General features: G+C 41.5%; 1 protein-coding gene across 8 annotated transcripts in view; it reads left to right on the top strand.

The window, feature by feature from the left end:
- Window positions 1–24,313, top strand: part of CADPS (calcium dependent secretion activator) — a 506,306-nt gene that overhangs the window by 359,370 nt on the left and 122,623 nt on the right. For 7 of the 8 annotated variants that reach the window (XM_062200191.1, XM_062200192.1, XM_062200188.1 and 4 more), the window contains 5 exons: window positions 2,101–2,237; window positions 6,157–6,344; window positions 20,923–21,024; window positions 22,697–22,760; window positions 23,513–23,636. In XM_062200191.1, the coding sequence (XP_062056175.1) occupies window positions 2,101–2,237; window positions 6,157–6,344; window positions 20,923–21,024; window positions 22,697–22,760; window positions 23,513–23,636 (615 nt within the window). The remainder of the gene's footprint in view (window positions 1–2,100; window positions 2,238–6,156; window positions 6,345–20,922; window positions 21,025–22,696; window positions 22,761–23,512; window positions 23,637–24,313) is intronic. The other variant, XM_062200187.1, reaches the window with a different exon arrangement.

Genomic DNA, 24,313 nt, shown 5'->3' with positions numbered 1-24,313 from the left:
GAAGAGTAACAAAATACCCAAGTCAGGCTGGTATAGTAAGGCCCCAGCACGTTTGTCAGTTTGCACCTTCTTTCAAGAAACTATGAGCAAAAAAAAAAAAAAAAAAAAAAAAAGAAGAAGAAGAAGAAGAAGAAGAGGAAGAAGAAGAACTGATGCTAGCCAGAATGCCTGATCTCTATGTTCAAATGGGGAGACGGACTGGAGGGACATTTTATGAGAGCAAAGCAAAACAGGATGAGCCATGTGTCTGGACCCCTGCCCCCTGCTGGTCTTTTCCTGAATCAAATTGACCTAGGGCTGAAAGAATGGAGGTGAGAGGGCACCATCTGTCAAAGGAGATAGAGAGGTGGATTCTGGAATGTCACAAGCGTCTTTATGCCAGGGAAGAGCACAGGTTAGAGCAGGTTGCAGACACTTGCCTTGGGCCAGAGGCATCACACACCTGCCCTAGAAGCAGCTGGCTTTTGCACCCCATCTTCCTAGCCATCCTAAGTCAAAGGAGCAATGTGATACGGAGACCACACAACCAAACCAAGGCACCTTGCTCCCCAGTGCAGTGCCCACCCTCACCCAGGAAGGATGGATCTGACACGGTTAACACAGCCAAGAGGATCTTTGAGATTCTCTGTTAAAAAAAAAAAAAAAAACCTTCCAAATGCGTGTGTTTAATCAGCCTAATGGGCTGACAAAACACACGTTCTTCAACGTGTCTTCTGGAGACCATTCCTTCTGTGTCTCTTGGGCATAAACAACACATCTTGTTCCAACACTGACCACTTGCTGCTTCTCCGGAAAATGACAGAAGATTTAAAAAACCTCAGACTAAGAAGGCAGACATGTGGTCTCTCATGCAATTAGCTTTGAACAATGCACAGAATCAGTAGAAATATGAGGAGAAATCATCATTTTAAAGCCACACTGACACCCATAACCCAAGCTTACAGCCATAGCCCGAGCATAGGAAACAAAAAATATGCCTGGGCCAGAGGCCATGTGTGAACATATTATCTAAATCCCCTCCCAAGTCAGAAATCCATCTTCTCCAAGCCGAGACAGCATCACTGCTTCCTGGCAGGTCCCCGTATCCCAGTAGATGGTGGCATGCAAGGGGATGAATAAAATCTTGCTCTCTGATATAACATGCTTTTTCTTCATAGCCTGCAGATCAGGAGAGTGAGAAAAGATGAGTTAGGGTAGCCTATTCCTGCAACGAAAGGGTCTTCATTCCTACCTCTTTAGGGTTTGCTTGGTCACACTCGAGTAGAATCCCGAGTTGTTTTGCCATTTGAGTAGAGTGTATTTTAGTTACACATGTTGAGATTAATTAGTTAGCCCTTAGGAGGTTTTGCCTACAACCTTCACCCTGTAAGGAAAAGTGTGAATACATTGAGACTATTAATTCACAATAAATGGCAGATCATAGCCTTTGCTGAGTAGATTTCTGTTTGTCTGTTTCATAAGCTTTGCTGACTGAGGAAGCACATCACAAGGCTATCACAAACTACATATGCATTTCACATAATCTCCAGGCTTCAGTGAAAAACCTTATTTTTGTTATTTTTTAATTTTGGAGGGTGGGGACTCCAACCTTTTGTGAAATCAAATTGGCAATGTGGATTTGGAAGGGGAAGATACAAATATTGTCATTTTGCTGAAAATCAGCATAACCCTGTTTCCAGATAATCCCAGTAATTGCAGAGAAATTGCTCTAGACATAACCACTGGAATGGCAGAATCTATTAAAAATCTACAAAGCTAAACAGGCAAAGATCCGATCTGGTTTCAGTGTTTGGTGAAATGCAGGCGAAGTTACAGTCTTGTGCTTAGGTTTTAAAGAACAACATAAGTGCACTGGAATTGTGATCATTTGATAAACATGTTGATGCCAATATATTTTTGCCTAAATGCAATAAACTCACCAGTGAGTGATGCAAGTTGACAATGGGAGGTAAAATGAATATCTCGGGGATGTTGGTGGGAGGCAGTGGGGAAACAGCTAACGTTCGTTATGCCTAGTGAATTCCTGTGTATTTGAAATGTCAAAGAAAATGTGATGTGTTTCTCTAAATTGTGTCTCTCTCTACATGTATAAATGAACAGACGCAGATAGAGCTCAAAAGCATGGCATGGATGAATTTATCTCTTCCAACCCCTGTAACTTTGACCACGCTTCCCTCTTTGAGATGGTGCAACGCCTTACTTTGGATCACAGACTTAATGATTCCTATTCTTGCCTGGCAAGTATATTCTTTGGTCTACAGCAATTTAAACATAACATTTTTTTTTTAATTCAAGCATTTCTCTACCTTTATGTTGGAAGCTCTTTTCCCCCATTCCAGAGTCCCTTTAACAATTATAAATGTGTTCTCAATTTGCTGGGTCGAGATAGTTTTACTTACCAAGGAAACAAGACTGAGCGGGAGGAAGTTATCAGCAGAGACAGATCCAATTCCCCAGCTTCCCCCTTTTCAGCTGCTACATGAGAAATATTCCCAAGAGGGTAATCAAGTTTGGCACCTGCTTGTGGAGAACTTGTAAAAAATTGCCTGGGTATCTCTGAGTTCAGGAAGCCCCTCCCTTTCCTTCCCAGAGCTTGTGCTTTGTGTATCTTTTAAAGATTAAAATGATTTGTTGTAAATAAACTCCACTTCACTTTTCCTCTCCTCCCTTCATCCGGGTTTGTTTGTTTAGATGGCTTTTCCTTTTTCTACATAATATCCAGAGCATTTTTTCACCTTTTGGGGGAAATTTTTTTTTTTTAATGGCATTTTAGAACGTGTGGAAATCGGCTCTCCAGCCCGAGGGCCACCATTTCCTGAAATCCTATTTTAAATCTAGATTCCAGTTATTTTAATTCAGAGGACTGTTGTGAGGTCTTTATTGGACTTTTGAATGAATGTCTTTGGTTTTAAACCACCGAAATCAAGAGCCGAAAAAAGACCCAATTTATTTCCTTCTGAGGATCATAAATTGTTGCTTCATTTCTTAAAGACACATTACTAATTCCACTTTACAGATGGTAAAGGTGAAGAGAAATGATGGAATGATTTTACACTGAGGAAAATTCTTGTCTCTGACTCCAAATACTGGAGTCAATTGTCTATGTAGTAGTAATATTATGTAATGAACAAAGGCTAACACATTAGGAAAGGAAAAGCCTCTTTCTTTTCCACATGACATGGTTACATGTTAACTCTATTCAGAATGATTTTCATTTTAAATTCCTTTATTTTTTTCTGTACCAGAAATAAAAATACAAAAAAAAAAAAAGGTAGATAAAATTACCTTAAATACAGAAAACAGAAGCGGGGTTGTGTGGAATAATTTTATTAATCCATGTCTCATAAAAGATTCATTGATTATCTCAGGTTTAGAATCCGTTCACCAGAAGAATGTGAACTTTGCCAAGTTGGAAAGGAATACATCACTTTGAGTAAAAAAAAAAAAAATTAAAAACCTTACCTTGCATTGCAAAGCAGTTTTTCTTAAAAATGTTTCCTGCGATTCTATGGTTATTCATACAATCATAAATTGCATTTGTGAAACTTTTAAGGAGTAAGCTCTGAGCTTAAATCCTTGCCTTTTGTATATAATTCCTATTCTCTTGAGGAAATTTTTTTGAGGTATATTATTTTCAAGCCTTTTTTCACATCATCATTTTTAAAATAATTTTCTTTGGTGCTCAGATTTACTACAAAAGATAGTTAGCAAATCCTTTCTAAATGTTAAGACAGGAATGAAACATTGAAGCTTGTTTCCTATTAGTCACTTATAGGCATAAAAATTTGCTCCAAATTTCAAAATTAATTATGAATAGCGTAAAACGGCTTCCTTCCCTATTTGTATACCTGTATGTATTAGTCATCATTCCAAAATTTCAAAAAGTAACAGAAATGAAAAGAACCTTATCTCTTGCCTCTATATATTCCATTTTCTCATTATTACAATCTTTTTTTCAGTTGATTTTGGAGACCGACCAGCAGGGATACATAAATTTTTCTGTGTCTTCGACTGAGTTCCTAATTGATATTTCTTCAACTCTTTTCAAAGCAGCTATTTTGGCATCTACAAAAGACTTGGTGTCATCTGAGTCGTAGAAAATATATTTTAATCTTTCACAGCAGTGTTGTTTCTAAGATTTAGCATTTGGGGTAGCAGATGGAGTGGCAAAGAAGTTGCCTATAGGGGCAGCCCACTGCCTCGACTACTCTCCCGCCCTCTGCAGTAACTTACAATTTGAAATAGGAAAGATGCCGTCTTTGGTTGGATGCGTCCCTGAGCTGCGTGTTGTCAATGGAAGATTCCCCAGATCCCTAATACAAGATAAAACTATTGCAAAGGCCTTCCGTGCTGGCTTCCGGGGCCGCTCCCTGTTCCCCAGTCACTCTCTCCTTTTGCCCTTTCTCTCCCAAGATGGAGCAGTATTCAAAAGATGACTCAGACAAGACCCTCCTCAAAATCGCCCTAGATTTCCAGCTTACCACACAGCACACCAAAACTGGTTTGTTTCCTGCTTCAGACAGCAGCACCCAATCCAGAAAGCATGGTTTGCTTTCAGGCTCTGGCCAAGAGTACCTGGGAGGGACAAGTCATTTGGCCTTTCGAAGCACCTTGTTTTCTGCAGAGAATAGCAGAGGTAGCAGCGAATTAGTTCTCCATCAGAGGTTCTCTGCAGGTTCTGTGTCATAGGAGAGTTTGGGCTGCTTTCGCAGCAAGCAAATAAATATTAAGGAAACAAATAAATAATTACCAGGAGAGAAACAAAACAAAACTCTAAGCCAGGGTACAGGGACCTTCTCTCAACTTAATTGAATTATATATGATTCACAACTTGAAATCTTTTACCTGCCATTCTCTTTGGAGAGTTACATTATTACATACCATCATTAAATTTTTTAAAATCTCCTAAAGTGAAAAGGTTTATGAAATTCTGGCATGTATCTCAGCCCTAACATGTGGGTGGCTTTCAAAAAGTTAACGGAAAATGGAATGAAAAGATAACTTTATTTTGGTGCAAAGTATTTTTGAAACCCATGCATATTGCCATAATCATTTTCCATGAACTTTTTGGAGACCTCTGGTATGCATGAATTCCAAACAATTTTTGGACCAAAATAAACTTAATTTTAACTCTATTTTCCCTGAATGTTTCAGGGTTCCCTCGTATTTCTTCATGCTCCAGAGTAGAAAATGCAAAATACCTCAAGTAAGACAGCTCGATATGAGTTCTGCCTCTGATTTTTATTATTTGTGTGAGTCATTTAACAACCCGATTTCCATTCCCTGATCTATAAAATGAAAATGAGCCTTCTCCGTGCACTCTACAAGGTTGCTCTAGGACTCAACTGAAAGTTCTCGGTCAAGTGTAAGGCACTACACCAATTGAAAGCACTGATGTTGAGATTTCTGCTCAGTGGTCGGCAGGGCTTTGCCCACCACCCACACCGTGCCCCAGGGTAATGTACAGATGAGTGGCAGAGCTGTGGCTGCAGGCTGTCTGGAACCTTGCTGCTAATACAGCTCCACCACTTACTAGGAACTTTTTTTAAAAAAAGATTTATTTATTTATTTATTTATTTATTTATTTATTTATTTATTTGAAAGGCAGAGCTACAGAGAAAGGGAGGGAGAGACACAGAGAGGGAGAGGGAGGTCTTTCATCCATTGCTTCACACCCCAAATGGCCATAATGGCCGGAGCTGGGCCAGTCCAAAGCCAGGAGCCAGGAGCTTCCTCCAGGTCTCCCACATGGGTGCAGGGGCCTAAGGACCTGGGCCACCTTGTGCTGCTTTTCCAGGCACATCAGCAGGGAGCTAGATCAGAAGTGGAGCAGCCAGGACTCAAACCAGCATCTGATGGTGGTGTTGCAGGGGGCAGCTTTTAATGGCTATGCCACAATGCTGGCCCCAACTAGGAACCTTTGTGTCCTCCCTGAACTCACTTTCCCATCTGTAAAGTGGGGAGAACAGAACCGACCACACAGGTCTGTTCTGGAGATTGAACCAGACACTCCCCACCGTGGCGGGTATCGCAGGGGCTGGCACTGAATGAGCAGTCAGGAGGTTTTAGCTCAGGCTGCATTTCGTCCCCTTCTCCAGCTCCTCCCAGGAAACAACCTGTATTTAAAAGAAAGTCTCTGCTTTATTCCCCATGCAGGGCTGGTTCAGTCCTGGCCAGGTGTTTGTACTAGACGAGTATTGTGCCCGAAATGGAGTCCGTGGCTGCCACCGACATCTCTGCTACCTCAGAGACTTGCTTGAACGGGCGGAAAATGGCGCCATGATCGACCCCACCCTCCTTCACTACAGCTTTGCCTTCTGCGCATCACATGTCCACGGGAATAGGTGAGCACGTGTGTAGAGGTCTTGCTCTAAACAAAACACTAGCCGTGGTTTTGGTGTTTTGAAAGATTTTCTTTATTTATTTGAAAGTCAGAGTTACAGAGTGAGAGAGAGAGACAAAGAAATCTTCAGTCCACTGGTTCATTCCCCCAATGGCTGCAACAAGATGGGCTGGGTAGGGCCAAAGCCAGGAGCTTCATCTGGGTCTCCCATATGGGTGCAGGTGCCCAAAACCTTGGGCCATCTTCTGCTGCTTTTTCCCAGGCCATTAGTAGGGAGCTGGACTGGAGGTGGAGCAGCTAGGACTTGAACCATATGTGATGCCAGCACTGTGGGCAAAGACTTTACCTGCTATAACACAATGCTGGACCCTAGCAGCGGATTTTATGTTTTGTTTTCTTTTGTTTATTGCTGGTCCTGCTTTTAGGATAATCCCCAACTCTCCATCTCGTTCCCTGAGTAGTACACACATGTACACATACAACACAACTACAAGGAGCACAAGGTCTAGCTTCATTCATTCATCTTTCAAGAGACTTCAAAGAAATGGCAAATAAGACTAATAGAATAATCCCTGAGATTAGACCAACCTGGATTCAAATCATGGCTCCTCTATGACTCTGGTTGGGAATTAAACCAGTGGTACCAGTTTTCTCCTCTGTGAAATGGGGCTGATAAAATCCTCATAGAGTTGTTGATAGAACACAAATGGGTCTAAAGAGCTGAGTAAAATGCCCGGAACATGACAAGTGTATAATCAATATCTACTTTCATCATTATTGATGTCATTACTTTCATCAGAATTTAATGATTGTTTACTTAGTATCAGATACACTCAGGTTATATGGTGAGTGAAAAACAGGCCCCACACAAAGGCAGCGTTACAGTCAGGTGGATGTTTCATTTAGATTGGAAAAGGAAGCAAATTCCAAGATAGAATTTAGTAAGGGAACATGACTCAGATGGAGTGACAGGATGGGAGGGAGGCCCTGCTCAAGGAGACGGTGCTGGTGCTGAGAACTGAAGCATGTGTAGGAGTTGAGTGGTTCCAGGCAAAAGGAACAGCATGTACAAATGTCCTGCGGAAGGAGGAAGCCAACCACACTTCAAGAGCTAAAGCAGGCTAGGTGGAGCTGGTAGGCAAGGATGCTGATGATAACAGTTGGAACTGAACCCTGGAGGTGGGAAGAACGGTAGAGATCACAGAATCACAGCCCCGTCGTTTTATAGATGTTACAGATGAGACCAAAACGTGAAGTCTCCTGACTCCACACTCCGCACTCTCTCTCTTTAGACCTTGCTCAGCTCCTGGAGGAAAAGATCCATGTTCTGAATAATGCAAAGCAGTAAATAATTTAAGAACGTTGCCATTTGGCTCTGGAGACACGGAATAAATTTCCACACTGCCACAGTCAGCTTACTATCCCAATGTATATAGTTTTGCATTGGTATGAAGCTAAACCTGCACGATCCCAAAGCACTTCTACCAACAGCCAGGACAGGCACACGCAGGGCAACCTGGGGTGGGTTTAGGGGTTGGGGGCATCTGAAATTCAGCCTCAGATTAGAAAGGCAGTGTCTTAGGGAAGTGAACATTTGCTGGAATCTAGAGTTAACTGGGTTCTTTTTAAATCAGAACTATGCCAGTCATCTTTATCTTTGCAAGATACCCCACTCTGAAATAGCTTTGGGCTTTGTTTGATGCTTTTCCTTTCTCTACTGCTGGTTGACTTCTTATGAGCTACAATTTCTACATTTAGAGCTGGGTAACAATAGCATAGTAGGTTTGAATATTTAACAGGCAGCTAGGTTATCGCCACCTCCCATTGTTATCAGGTTCAGTAGCCCAGAGCGTGTGACCTTTTATTTGCATAAAAGATATTCATAAAAATTCTGATACCTGAGGAGTATCTATGCATAATGCTGCTTTTTGTAAATATGTACACTTTGATGACTATCTGTTACAGCCTCTTGGACTGAATTCTTTAAAGAGAGAGAGAGAGAAGTTGCATTATATTCTCTGGGTTGTCACACTGTATTCTACATATGTTACTGAATAAGAAAGTGTTATAAAATAATGAAGTGTTTTTGTAAACTCCCTGGTAAACATCATCATGAATTATGATACACATTGTCTGGATTTCATATTGTAAGACTGCCACTTGATTCACAGTTAGGTTTATACATCTTGTCATGGAAACAGTTTTGGATTTCTTATTTTCTTTTCAGTTCTGATTTTCCTTATGCAAGTTTGCATCTCTTTTTTGCTTATTCTTTTAGTTTGAATGCATTTGCTCCTGCTTTTTGATGCATTCTTCTTTTTCTTTATTTTGTTTGTGCATGCCTGTGTGCTCTTGATTCTCCTATGGCTGGCCACCCTGTCTGCATGCCTCGCCCGACCACCCCTCTCAAAAGTCAACAAATGCATGTGTATCTTAGTGGGCTGACACCAAACACAGATCCTGAAGGGAGCAAAACTCCCTCCTCACCTGAACCAGAGGCTAAAAAAGATACCAAAAAGGAATCTAAAAAAAGAAAAGATTTCAAAATCCAGGCAAATCAAGAGCCCAAAAGGTAAGAAATCACATGTGGTTTGGCTTGTATTTTTCAATGTCTTTGACTTTTCTCCATGTCTCCATCCATGCCACCCCTTCCACCTTTGCAAACAGTAATGGTTTTGTGTTCCTAAAGTCACTGTTCCTTTAAGGGTGCAGTGAAAAAAAAAAACCCTAGCAATGGGCAAAAACACTGTATATTGGGACTGAATTTGAGTCAGGTGTTTAGTGACTTTTAAAACATGTTCATATTGAAAAGACTAATTGAGCAAAATGTAAACAGACTTGTGAGTCAGATTGCTTTTTTAGTGGCATCTAGTGAGGGGCCTGGTACCTTACCAAGTCATTCATAATAAGCAACCCATACTTTATAATTTTGAAATTATGTTTAAGGAGCAAATAAAATGGGCTGGTGTCAGATGGGCCTATACGTTTATAGCAGCTCTATCATGTTCAGCAAATCCCCCTCAGTTACAGTCACCTCATGAAGAGAAATCATCTCATATAATGATTTACAAGTATAATATTGACACAGAATTAAGTTTATCACTAAATTAATGGTTCTTTGTATAATCACATATTATGAAGTCACCTTCAAGTCACTTTTCAATTTTAGAATTTTGCCTGGTTACCTATGTCCTTGAGGGATGCTCTCTTTGTGAGCAAATAAGAGCCCTATTTCCCCTTATAAACTAATAATTTCCAGCATTGTCCTTATGTCTTTCTTCAATTGCCCTATTTGTCATTGACACTGTGATGTTTTCTTATTGGAGTTTTGGAACTGATGATTCTGATCCTGGCATTGCAAGGCTACCCAGAATTTGCAAGTATGTGTGCTTTTTTGCTGTAGTATGAATTTTTCCACTAAATGTGTCTAAACCCTGAAATGTATATAGTGCACCTGTAGACAGACCAAGTTAAAACGCAGACTTTTGCTTTCTAGAGAATGTGGCAGGCTGTCAGTCAGTATTTGCAGTTCCAATAGGGAAGGTCAAAGAAAACCCTCAATCTGTGTGGTCACCCTGCTCCTTAACCTCAGTATGTATGGGTGGAGTTTCTCCTTGTGTTTTGCTGTAACAGTAGTCAAACTGCATGGCAACTTGCAGTCAGTAGGAGTGTATGTAGACTATATTGAAAGTGCATAAAGTTCAGGTATGACAGAATCCCTTCAGAGAGGCAGCAGCCCTGGTTGCTGTCCATGGTGCTGCTTTTGGAATGCTCAACATCAGTGTGGAGCAGAGAGCAGATGGCTACTGCTGAAAGGCCACACTTGCTCAAGCCTCAACTATTTTCCATGGCCTGAAGAGCTATTCCCAAAGAGCTGAACTGGTACTTTGAGAATCTCGTGAGTGTTTCACAACCGAGGCCCATGTTGCATTTTGTTTTAATGAAGGATAAATCACAATATTAAGATCACTTATGTAGTATTCTGGAGTTTACAAAATGCTGTCAAACATTATATTGCTGTAAATTTTCAGCCTAGCTATGCTTATATCCATTTTACAGATGATAACATTGAATATCTGTAGATGTAAGTGGCATACCCAAATATTCTAAGTCCAGAGTTCTCTCTCGTTGTGTTATACACACTGTACTCAGATTCTGAAGACTAGAATGTTAGAACGTATTCAGCATCAATGTAGGAGGGTCATATCCCATTTTAAAGATTTGCTTATTGCCAGCGCCGTGGCTTAACAGGCTAATCCTCTGCTTTGCAGCACCGGCACACCGGGTTCTAGTCCTGGTCAGGGCACCGGATTCTATCCCGGTTGCCCCTCTTCCAGGCCAGCTCTCTGCTATGGCCCAGGAAGGCAGTGGAGGATGGCCCAAGTGCTTGGGCCCTGCACCCGCATGGGAGACCAGGAGAAGCACCTGGCTCCTGGCTTCGGATCAGCGAGATGCGCCGGCTGCAGCAGCGGCCATTGGAGGGTGAACCAACGGCAAAAAGAAAGACCTTTCTCTCTGTCTCTCTCTCTCACTATCCACTCTGCCTGTCAAAAAAAAAAAAAAAAAGATTTGCTTATTATGTATGTGGCAGCAGAGTGACAGAAAGGGAGAAACAGACAGATCTTCCATTTCTGGTTCACTCCTCCAATGACTGGAACATCTGACACTGATCCAGGCTGAAGCCAGAAACCCAGAACTCTGTCTGGGTCTCACACATGGTTGGCAGAGGTGCATGTATTTGAGCCATCTTCTGTTGCTTTCCGAGGTACATTAGCAGGAATCTGGATCAGAAGAAGAGTAGCTGGTCCTGCGACCAGTGCTGCATTCTGGGATCCTAGCACCTCAGGCAGAAACTTCTGCCACAGTACCACACCACCAGCCCCCATGTCCCATCTCTGTGCCTCAGTTTTCTCAACTGTGAGATGAACAGACTGAATCATAGTATCTTCAACATTCCTTTAGCCTCTAAAATTCTCTTTGGTGGATTACAATATCAAATCAAATAGGTACTGTCAGATTTTACCAATAGAGCTCAGTTAAAATAAGAATAATCACTATCATGTAATAAGTGCTTGCCATACGCCAGGCACTATGTGAGGTGCTATGACATATAGTTACCTCATTTTGTCCTTTTATCCCTGTAAGTATTATTATTGCTCTCATCTAGTAGGTGAAGAGATTGGGGTTCAGATTAATTCACTCACTTGCCTGATGCCCTGTAACAACTAATTGCCTGAGCCTGTTTGAAACTTGAACATTCTGACTTCAAAGCTTACATTTTGAGTCACTCTATCTTGCATTGATCATCCATGATTAGTCTTTATATATGGTGCAAGATACCATTTTTAACCATTTTGATCATTGTTTCAGCATTTACTGGTAAGATAATACAGCAGTCATCTGAAATAGTTAAAGAATTATTACTTTGGGGCTTAAAGATGGCCATTGCCAATTTGACCCACCTGGTAATTTTCATCTTACAGAGAAAGCCAGAGTCTGTCTAGAGTTTTAGATGCACGGAAAGGGAGAGTCTCCTCTGAACACTAATAGTAGCCTTTGATTTGGAGAAAACTATGTTCCTAACCCTTTTCACCTACACGACCGCCATTTGCAATGTGCAGATATTATCTATCCCTTGCCCCAGATTAAAAAGGAATTCATGACTCATGTAAACAAATTGCTCTTTAATTGAATTTAACTGAACAGCAAAGCCCATTCCCATTGTTGTTGTCTCACAACTAGCTTCATATTAGGTTAAAAAAAAAATTTACCTCTTAGAAATTCCCTAGCCCTAAAGGGAGGTGATGAGCCATGCCTTGCTCCAGCTCTAAATTATTAGAGACAGCTCAGGTGCCATGACTGAGTTTCTCCTATCTGCTTTAGAAGCTTGTGCCACATGTCTTAGTAAAAAGTAAGCAAGCAGTCTAACCAAAGCAGGCACCACACAGGGAAATGTTTTCTGTTCATAATTCCAGGAGGTGAGCAATACTGAAGGGACCATTCACATGTTTGAAATCTTTGAGAATAGTGCTTCTTACCTGGGGCTGATTTCCGCCACCAAGGATGTGTGGAAATGTCTGGAGACATTTCTGATTCCCACAGCTGTGGGGGTAGGAAGGGGTGATGCTGTTGTGATCCAGGAGGCAGAGGGCAGGGAAATCCTTAAAGACCCTGTGAGGTACAAGAGAACCAGTCTTCTGCCCAAAATGTCACTGGAGCCAAAGCCTAGAAGCCCTGTTTCAAACCAAACTCTCTGGTGATAGGATGACATTTTTCCTCTTTCCTTGAACTTTTTTTTTTCTTTCACACAGACTTATTCTGTGTCTACAGACATAACAGCTGCCACTACTGATTTTACATGGGTGCACATGGGTGTAGTGCTTCTCCCATTGTAGTGTGGACCTAAATCACGTGGAGCATGTGTTAAAATGCAGAGTACAAGGTCCCATCCTCAAATAATTGGATTGAGCAGATCTTAGATGGAGTTGGGAATCCACTTTGAATAAGCCCCGGCCGCCCAACCACCACCACTGTTGTAAGGCATTTGGTCTTCAGGGGACATTTACTTAAGATCTTGATCATCAAACATGGCTGTGCATCGGAATCTCTTGGGGATGGGAAACATACCTAATGCCTGACCCCACCTGCAGAGATTCTGATTTAATTGATCTGGAATGTCATGAATTAATAATCTGAAGTGTTGTTAACATGTAGCAAAGTTTAAGACACACTGATGGAGAGAACATTAGTTTGGGCCAACTCTTTAAAACTGAACCCATTTTCTCAAGAGAGGGAAAGAAAAAGAAAATATGAGCATGTTCAGCTGGTTGCATTTGGCGATTATAAAATCCACAGATGTAAATTGCTATATCTCTCATTTTTAAATCAGCTCCTAAGGTTGCAGTACTTAATTTTCACCATAATATTTTTAGTATTCTTTCTAGATGACATTTAGATTCACATCACTTTGGTCACTGTCCCACAGTGACAAGGCAATCAAACAGCTCTGATGATTGCAAGTTGCGTCAATGTTCCTTGGATCCCTTTATTATTGGGATTGGAAAATTTTCTCATTTACATTATTATTTAACATTTCTTGAATGCCAGTGCTGCTCTTCACATATGGCCTGCATAGAAAGTACATTGTATCAGCAATTAACAAATCCATAATGCCAACCGCCCTGATCCAAAGTAAGCTGCATAGATTAATGAGTCTGCAAGCAGATGTAAGGGGGCATGAATCCTGAAAAAAAAAATAACTCTGGAAATCTGTCCAAAGATTCTTTTGGGAGATGTGTTTGGAGCTAAGGTGCTGCCTATATTCAGAGTCCTTGGGATCCCTGGGGTTAGGATTTGAGCCACTGAGCAATCACATGGTACCCACGTTTCTTCTCTGTGACCCCAGAGTGTCCTCAGGCAGGAAAGTGGTTCCACCCATGCAGTTGGGTGGAACACTCAAGATACAACCTCAAGACAGAACCTCAGAAACCATGTTTATCCCAAAGCTCCTCACAGCAGTTCAGTTACTATAATGACAGTGTCCTGTCAATTCCCTCTAAGTATCTCTCAAGTCCATCCATTTCTCCATCCTTACAGTGCCTCCGAAGCAGTGTGGGTCTTTATCTTCTTTCTCTGGGACCACCGCAGTTGTCTTCTTGACTGTGTCTCTGACCCCAGTGTTGGTATTTCACTTCCATTTAATGGCGCACGGTGATTCTTTGTATTTCTTTTTTGTAATGCCTACCTAGCAGTAAATGAGTGGTGTATACACATATTTTTCCTTTCATCCTATCAATCATTCCCTCTCTCTTTCTGTTGCTCCCCTCCACCATCACTACCCTCTTCTCGCATACACACAGAATGACATTACTTCTGGAGCTTTTTAATCTTTTCTTCCCCCAAAAAAGAAAAAACAAAAATTCAGACTGTGTATCAGTAACAGCTGTGTTTCGTGAGCCTCAGAATACAGTACTTTGTGCAGAAGGCAGGCACGATTGGAGATAACAGTGGCACCTGCATTCTTGGTCTCCTGGTACACACTAACACAAAGCATTATTGCCTGTCAGAACATAACAGTGGCACTGGTTGGCCTCCCAGCTCTGAGAGCTTGTTGACCTTGCTCATGACTTAGTCATATTCTCTAAACACACACACACACACACACACCCCAAAAAAAGAAAATACTTGAAAGCAAAAGAGGAAAAAAAAATTCCAAGTAAATTTCAGATGAAAATATGCATCCCAGGTAGCCAAGGAGAGATACTTTCTAGAGCTTACCTTCTTTTAACCCATCGGATTCTCCTCCTGAAGAAAACTTGCCCCTTGCGATCAGTAGCTTTTGCAAACAAAGACATTAAATCTGGTGAAATGTACTGAGTTACCCCAACCTGTTGGTGCAGTCTTTCTGGCCTATGACAAACCATCATCAAGTGACCTGTATTTTCCTTCTGAAATTCCAACAGTGCTTTCTTGTCACATCCAATGTGGTCATGGAAGTCACGGGTATAAAAAGCTATTTCCATGAATCACATCCTTTGCCATGTAGAGGTGATACCAAAAAGCCACTCATAAGTCTGTACATAGTGTCTTTGGGGTGGAATCAATCAGAGCCTAATTGCATGCATCTTTCTAGAAATAAAGAATCCCATCTCAGTTCCTCTCATTCTTCAAAGGGAAAAAAATGATGGACTAACCAATTTTGGAAATTGGTCCTTCCCTTAAGGAAAACAATGAATGCCTTCCTGCATTTAATATCATTTCTCTAATCATCTGTTGATTTCTTGCTTCATTCAGTTCCCAGATTGAGCCTGAGCTACTTTGACTTGTGTCCTTCTGCCAGTAGCAACCATATTCTTTGTGATTGCTCAGTAGTGAGAAGCTTCAGTGGCTCAATTCCTTATAATAGGGTGAATGACACCTCCTGAGAGGTTGGGCTCTAACTTTATATATATACATATATATAATATATATGTATATAAAGTTATATATATACATACATTTAAAACCACAAGCAAAACAGAAAACGCTAGTATATTTTAATGTAGAATCCTCTTGGTGCTGCTTCCTGTCCTACTCTTTGTGATCCGAACACTTTGATGTATTTGTTTTAGCAGCGTGTCTGAGCCCCAGGGCGTCAGGGCATAATTAGAGAAGGGCATGGGTCTGGAAGGAAAGGAGAGGAGAAGGGTGAGGCTGGCCTTCATAATGAAGCTGTGACTATGGGATGTGAGAGTGTTCATGATTGTGTATAATGAACCTAGGATTATCTGAACCGTCTCCAGGACCACACAGGGATGTCGCCTGTGGAGAGGATATGGCTTTGGTGCTGTCTTGATTTTGTAGTTACTAACCGCCAGAAAGGGACAAAGGAAAATACATCACACCAGGATTGAACTGAAAGATATTCTAAAACTTGGAAAAATAAAGAGGTGCAAGAAAAAGTCAATTACAAAAAAAAAAGTCCAGGTGAAGGGAGGATGCTTGATCTAAATGTCCTATTTAGGGAGCAGTTCAAGGAGCATCTAAAATTCAGTCCCACTCTGGCCCTTTAAGCTCTCATGTTTCTGCGCTGGAACAATTTAGTAGCAAGGAGGATTCAGTTACCATGCTTGTTTAAGGACATTTTTGTGGCTCCATAATGCGGTCTGCCGGCAGGCATCCATTTGGAGAGAGAGAATATATCGTGTTTACAGTGCCTGCACCAGCATATGTGGACATTTGCATTTGGAGATGGAAGTATATTCCCTCTTCAGCTGGAGTTTTACCCCTTGTTGGTAGTGCCTGGAGGCTTAAAGCTGGTTGCATGCAGATGAGTGGACCAGATACTCTAACCTCTTCTCTTGAATTCAGACATGTTTTTACATCTGGTCTCTGCACCTCCTCACCAAATTGATGTAATATCAGAGTGCCAGCTTGGACTTATGTTAGCATCCTGGGCTCTGGAAGAGACTTCCTACCCTTCCAAAGAGGCTCTGTGGCCCCATTTTAAACCGAAAGTGGAGAACCATGCTCGCAGAATAATGAAATGCTAAGACTCTGTGTGCTCACCTGGGTATGTAGAGACAATTTAATGACCCCAAAGAAGTAAATCCATTTCACAATACACATTGCGGCTTGAATCCTTTGACTAGATTGTTCACACTTACTTTCAAATCTGAAAATAAAAATGTTTCATATTAAATGCCTAGGACTTCATCCTGTTAGAGTAATTCTACAATAGACATTAATTAATAAGCTGTGGCTCAGAAGTATTTACAGAGACAGGGAGCAGTCTGCGTAAGCAGTAACTCAAATGATGGGGAGCTGGGTTATGGTGGTTTTAATTTGACAACAGAAAAAACACAGAAGGGAAAGAAACACACAACTCTCAGTGTATTATTATTTGTGACATGGCTTAAGATGGGAGACTGTGAGGAGAGTAAAGATGACAGAACTGGTGCTAACCGCTGTGACAAAAACTTGAAGAGCAGCCGACATGACATCTTTCCTATCATGCTGCCGAAAATGTCAACTTTGTGAAGGACAGTGAGAAAATGGTTTGCCGAAAACTTGAAAGGTGAATTCCAGAGATGCCCGCGTGTCAGATGTGATACAGTCTGCTAGGGCTGTGGAGACCCACTTCTGGCACCAGTGATGGCCTGCAGGTGGGCGAGCTCCCAGTGTTGAGCAAGCCTCCAAAAATGACTGCGCTTGACCTGCATATTGTCTCAAGTTTGCAGCATCATGATATACAAGAAGTGAGTTGTTAGCCAGTGTGCAGTTAGGGGGATCTGGAAACTGGGGCAGTATGTGTGTGTGTGTGTGTGTGTTTCTAAAGGTAGTTCAGAGGCATCACAACTATTCAAATTGGGAGCAGGGAGAAGGAGGGGTATCAATATACGTATCAAAAACTAACTTTGGAGAGTCCAAGGAAAAGAGCTATTATTGGGAGGATGCAAAGAAAGGGAGGGTAGAGCTGGAATCAAGGCAGATCCAGAAGACTAGGAAGCAGGAACAAATAGTGGGTCTCAACCCTTAACTGTGTCAGAAGGGCCTGGGAGGCTTACAAATGCAGCTCTGAAATCAAAAACCTCTGACCTATGACGACAGCCTGGGTAAGGCACAGCTGCTGGGACATGCAAGTTCCACTTGTTTCTTCTAGCGCCTTTTCCCCAATGTGAACATTTCCAAAGACAGCATCCAGAGCTTTGAGCTTCGATCACAGTCCAGCTTCAGTGTGCAGCAGTCCTGAAAAGGAGCTGACTCTAGACGTCCCTTCAGCATGATGTGGAAGAATACACCCTTTGATTTACTCTCGCCCATGACAACCCAGAGTGTAACTGAGGTCTTTCCTTGCAAAGTCAGGAGCTGTTAAGAAGTGGTGGTAGGTGTTGTGACATTAAAAACAAAAGGGGCAGAACCTGCACAGTCAGGAAATGAGAGGGTGAGAGATTCGGGCTCCTAGGCATGTGTTTCACATGAAGACACGTCTCAGTCTAGAATTTTCTAGCTATCCGTTTCAAATCCTTCATCTCTCCTCTCCTCTCCATCTTTGTAACTCCTCAAGTGTGAAAAATATTGAGAGAGGAACAAGATGCAGAGCCAGTTTTATGACAATTATAGAATCACCCCCAAATGTTTCCAAAGAAGAAAAACACAAAAGCATGTCTTCAGAAAGACATCAGTGCAGTTCTGCTATTGCTGTTTATTCTGTATCCAGCACTGCTAGGAACGGCACCTTGGAAGTGGTGCAAAGGCCACTTCTAGAATAAATAAGTGGACCATGTACCCCACACAGGTGATCCTCTGGTTCCTGATTCACTACAAAGGGAAATGGAGAACCCTGGATCAAGTACACTCTTTTAGCTGATGGAAGTCACCACTTTTCACTTATTTATTTAGTTATCTGTGGTTGGTTGGTTCTAGAACAGTGACTCTCAAATTGCTGTGCTGAAACCAGTATTGCAAGAGACTTCTTAGAAACACAATTTCTTGGCCCCACCCTGCAGCTACTGAATGAGCAGCTCTGAGTTGGGTCTGGCATCTGGCTGTCACAAGCCCACAGGTGCCTCTGAGGTATGCTCAATGTTGAGGGCCACTGCTCTAGAAAAATTATTTTGTTGCTTCACTTCTGCGGAAAACAGTGTTCCCCAAAATACTCCAGCAGAATTTTTTTTTCAGTTGGCAACTCTACAGAGATCTATCTAAACATGTACAGAAAAGATAAAAAAAAATAGGAGTCAATGGAAAAGAAGTTAATGTTTGACAGAATTTTCAAAAATGATTCTGTGAAATCAAGCTCCCCCCCCACAGAAAAAAAAAAAGATACTTCTGCTTTTTAAATGATACAATTACAACCTGTGATCTTTGACAGATTTTCCTTCCTGACCTGTCTCTCCCTCAGTTTGTAAAACTGCATCCAGTTAGCAGTACCATTCAGAGCACTTGGGCAATTACAAACAAATTTGCATTCAATGTCAAATTTGTGATTTGTTTTATCACCTGCTTTTGCTGGTGAACTCTGTACCACATGCCTTGCAAGCTTAATAAGATTAGTTGGTTTTATTTGTTTTAAAATAAAACTATTCACACCAACCTAGGCGATCAAGGAGAAATTTAAGAGAGCACAGCAACACAAAGCATCAGAACAAAAGGAAGAAGACAATCGAATTCTATATTTGTAGTAATATCCTTTGTGGTGAGAATTAACTGAGAGGCTAGACACACCAAATGTTTGATTGTTACCATTTCAAATGCAAATCAAAAAGCTGCCTTCTAATTGCCTTAAAGGGCTTGTTAGGTAATGAATGGATGATTTTATTCATTGAGAGGTTTATCCTCTAGGAATGGCCACAGACATACTTGCTCTGTCCACATTAAATGGTCTCCATGCTTTGGCTTGTGATCATTGAGCCCCTTCCTGAACTGTAAATTGTATTTCATAGCATTTTTCTCCAGGTTGATTCCCTACTCAGAAACAAAATTCTTTGGCCCCTGGTCTCCCTCAACCCCTATGTGGGTGCACATTCCAAATCACATGAACTTGTGTGCAGTGTATCAGCAAACTGAATTTTATATAAACAGAATTGAAAACTACTGCTTGAGTTGTATAGAAGCTTGAGATTTTAGCAAAGAAAGTGTCGGGCCAGGTGTATTTTCTGTGGGCCAGTAAGTTCATCCTGAAATATAACTGCACATTCATGGACACTTCATGCTTTAAAAATGTTTAAAGAGACTTTGTTGGTTAATGTGTGAGATCTGTGTAGAAAATTTGGAATGTGGGGCATATTCCCAGATTCCATGCCTACCTGATACATATCATTTTTCTTTTTTCCCCACCTTTAAATTTGGAGGAATGTGAAGAAGTGGACTGAATGGGATTTGAGTGTTTGTGGGTAATTTTTTTCAAGTGGGAGAGGGGATATTTTCTCATTTTTTTTCAAATAGGGCATTTTTATTATTTAAAAGGAAAGGAAGCTGACCAATTAACCCCTAACAGGAGGTACACTGCTATCCTTCGCCAAGTCTTTTGTGCAGTCAGACTGGTCTGGTATAAAGGATTTTCCCAACTTATGCTGGATCCTTGAGAAGGCCTATAAATAAGACCATTTGTTTGGTCTCAACATGACTTGCATTTGCAAACTGAAGAATGTTCCAATAGAAGTTTCATGGTGACACACCAATCTGCAAACTGGCTCAGCCAGTAGTCAAAACAAGTCAGTACGAGATCTGGGAAGCTGAAATCTTTGAATGGGTCAGATTATCCTGTGTCTAATTTGGCACAGATAAATTTGGGCTATAAATATGCAGCCTCCTTTTATATTTTCAACTTGAATGGCCCGTGATAAATAGGGGAAATGTATATGCACCTACTTGTGACACAGAATAAGCTGCACTCAGCTATGCCAGGGTCCTTCTTTCTTTGACAGTCTGCAATAGTTTGGAAAATAATTTGCAATAGATTGGAAAACATGTTTGTTCTTCAGTTACTACATGAGTGCTTAAATTAATCTGAACATTGGTCATTATAAGCTGGAAAGGGGACACTTAAGAATGTTTAACACTGGGCAAGACAGACAGTTACAAGACCCCTGACTCTCATGGACACAATACAAGGGTCTAAAACCAGAGCATTTACTGGAGAGACAAGTGATGCCATTATAGATGTGGCCCATGTGAATGCCTGCCCCAGCGAAGAAAGGAGTTGGCCGTTGGCTTCTCCACCAGTTCATGCCAGCTGTCGTGAACTTTGAGGCAAAACCAAATATTGGAATTATTATAAAAGTTTCTGAACTTGAAAACTGTTGGCAACCAGTTCCGAATTTTAGATGGCTGGGAGCAGAACAGGACAGGTATAAGAGGTGGACTTAATCAGCAAAACACTACTTGAGCGGTTCGCAAGGAATGAGCTACGGTTCTGCAGTGCTTCCAAACAGGCCAGCCCCTTGCGCAGCAAGCTTTGGGTGGCGGGGCTTCTCCCGAGGTCACGTCGATCACTGCTGTTGCCTCTTCTGAAACGGACAGGTTCCTCCTGCTAGAGATTTGATTTGATGGTGTCAGCATATGAGGTTCCCGTCACTTCACAACATGTCTTCTTTTAGGCCCGATGGAATCGGAACTGTGACTGTTGAAGAAAAGGAACGTTTTGAAGAAATCAAGGAGAGACTCCGGGTTCTATTGGAAAATCAGATAACACATTTTAGGTAAGGATCTGGGGTTCAGGACTTTGGGGGAGGGCAAGACTGGGAAGGGTCAGTAAAGGGCCGGATTTTCCGAAGCGAACCCTGTGATATGGTGCTTGTTTAGAAATAACTGGAAAAGGAAAACCTGCCAGACCTGGCTCCATGATCATTAGGAGACTTCATAGTCTTCAGTTCATTTTATTTCTAATTTTTAGAAAGCCTTCTACGTAGAAGTTAACGTTCAGCGTCACCCAATTGGAAGAGGCTGAATTTGAAGCTTCTGCAAGGTTCCTAAATAAACAATTTTTTTAAAACAGTGAACAGAGAAGGAAGGCACTGGTACCCACAGGAGGGTATGCTCGTTCTCTCCCTCAGAAGCTGGAGTAGTGGCCATGTGGAGAGAGAGGGAAACTAGGCTCAGCCTGGCTGGGTCGCATCTACTCCCCACACTGGGACAGCAGGTCCTGATTTGAACCTTAAACCCATATCCCTTTTCTCCCTTGGGGAAAGAATTAGAGTCCTGCTGATGTCCTGAAGGGTTTGCTCAGATGCAGTAATAACGTCTATAGCCAGTCTGATTTCTGAAACACTTCCTATAGGCCAGATACAGGACTGGAGGCTGAAGAAGTATTAACTTGAGTTTTTATTCTCAGAACAACTTTGTAGGCAGTGATTACCATGCCTTATTAAACAAGGAGTAAAACAATGCTGAGACAGGTTAAGGAACTTGTCTGGGGTCACTCAGCCTGTGAGAAGAAGTGGGAATGTGCATAGGATAACCTGAATTTAAGTAGCCCGTGGGTCTCTCTCTCTTAATCGGTATTTTGCAGGGTCCCTGGCAGCCAAAACAGCCAGTGGAACTCTTGTTTTTCCCTGATGTAGTTCTACCTGGGCTATCATTCACACCATTTGATTGAGGAAGAACTTAATAGATAGCCCTCTATTGATCATACATGATATGTAAATGCATTAATAATAACAGTCCCATAACAAGGAAAAACTAGAAGCAAGGAAGGACAGTTAACAGAATTAAAAATTTGCACTAAAGACATTCATCTGTTCCACGTGTCAGGGAACTTCAAAAAGTTTGTGGAAAATGGCATCAAAAGATAAGTTTATTCTGGCACCCAAAAAATTGGAAATCTGTGCATATGTGGGGTTCTTCTAAAAGTTGATAGAAGTACATATTATGAAAAAAACTATACCCAGATTTTATGTTTCATTGCATCAAAATAAACTCATGTTTTAACATTATAAAATGTTCTTCCCTGAACTTATTGAAGTTTCATTATATGAGTCGTATGGAGATTTAAGAAAGTGTGTTTGAATTTCAGCCTGTTTTTTTTTTTTTTCCGTGCTGGTCTCTATAAAAGCATGGAAGGTCTCGTTTGAGCTAACCAATGGTTCTCCTTCACAATAGAAGTCTAAACACAGCCTTATGTCATCACTCTAAATATTCTTTGCTGCTGCAGACATTTGCAGAGTCCCTCTTTAGTCATTATTCACACATACACATATATACATTATATACACACATATATGGTGTGAATTCAGATTAACATAACACAACGTGACAAAATAAAAAGCATTTTCCATTCCTCAGAGAGAGTTGCTATAGGAATCGAATTGAAGCATATTTCTTGCTAAAATGTAATCGATTTGGGCAACCTGAAGAATTCTATGTCTTTTTTAGGTATTGCTTTCCATTTGGTCGACCTGAAGGTGCTTTAAAAGCTACACTCTCGCTCTTGGAAAGGGTAAGAAAGAAAGTAAAAGACAGACTACATATATAATGAGACATGAACATAATTTTATTGAAATCCTTTGGTTGAATGACCTCATTTATAATTTTAAAGGATAAGTTTACCATTCATCAAAATGAAGAAACTATCAAAATTGTAGATGTTATCCCTAGATTCTCACATAGGATGCAATGGAGATGTGTTCTTAGCCCTCCTCTGGTTGGTGGAGAATTGGTGGACAGGCTTTGCTATCCTAACTGTACCCTGTAATTCTGGTACTTTCTGTTTGACCAGGGTTCTCTATCAGGATTAAGACAGAAGAAGGTGGCTGGCGCCGTGGCTCACTTGGCTAATCGTCCGCCTGCGGCAACGGCACTGCAGTTTCTAGTCCCAGTTGGGGTGCCGGATTCTGTCCCAGTTGCTCCTCTTCCAGTCCAGCTCTCTTCTGTGGCCTGGGTGGGCAGTGGAGGATGGCCCAGGTGCTTGGGCCCTGCACCTGCATGGGAGACCAGGAAAAAGCACCTGGGTCCTGGCTTCGGAATGATGCAGTGCGTCGGCCGTAGCAGCCATTTTGGGGGGTGAACCAACGGAAAAAGGAAGACCTTTCTCTCTGTCTCTCTCTCTCTAACTCTGCCTGTCCAAAAAAAAAAAAAAAAGATAGAGAAGGCATTCACTACTGATCTTAAATGTGAACTCTTTGAGAAGTATAAATGAGGGACAAATTTGTCTGAGTCTTCTTAATCACCCCTTTCCTTTTCTTCCTGAAGGTTTTGATGAAAGATATTGTTACCCCAGTGCCACAAGAAGAGGTAAAAACAGTCATTCGCAAATGCTTAGAGCAGGCTGCTTTGGTCAACTATTCAAGGCTCTCAGAGTATGCCAAAATTGAAGGTAAGGCACTCTTCTGTCCCCAGCTTTGAACTTAAATTTGAAACGCATCCCTGGGGAAGTCTGTCTTTTATCTGATGGGCATCAAAAAACATTGGTCCAGCTGAATATGTTAGGCTCAGACTGAAAGTGCTTAAAAGGTAGACTGTGGCCAAAGTGATGAATTAAAGGACAGGAGTTCAGGAAACAGCCTTTGTTGGGGAATAGTCAATATAGGATGTTACCAAATACTGAAGGCCCTTCCAAGAGTCTGTATTGGTCCAGAGTATCTGCTCCGTGGCTGATGTTCTCCTGTGAAGAGTTCTGTAGGTTGCTACCTTCTTTAAATTGAGGAAAGCAGAGCACTCTCTTGTCCACTGCTGATAGCGTTGGCAGTAAGACGAGAATTAAAGAAAACAACCTCAGTGCTCTGCTTGCCTCTTTCTTGCCCCTTGAAAGTATCTTGGCTTTTGGTAGTGTTTTAAACTGGATGGCAGTTTAGTGCTGAGCCATCTCCAGTGGCTCCGGGTTGGCCTTGGATCACAATCCTATTTGTTACTCAAGACCTAGGGTGCTAGTTTACAATCTCCTGCTGAATTAGTCACTGATGAGCAAATACCACCCACAAGGCACTTTGAGTAAACTCTAGTGAAGAAGGCATGGTTCTTTGGGACCTATTCATTCACAAAGGTATTAATCAC

This window comes from Lepus europaeus, chromosome 9, assembly GCF_033115175.1.
Source record: "Lepus europaeus isolate LE1 chromosome 9, mLepTim1.pri, whole genome shotgun sequence".
Classification (NCBI taxonomy): domain Eukaryota; kingdom Metazoa; phylum Chordata; class Mammalia; order Lagomorpha; family Leporidae; genus Lepus; species Lepus europaeus.
Note: the sequence above shows the minus strand (reverse complement) of the source record. Positions and strands in the feature narration are given on the sequence as shown.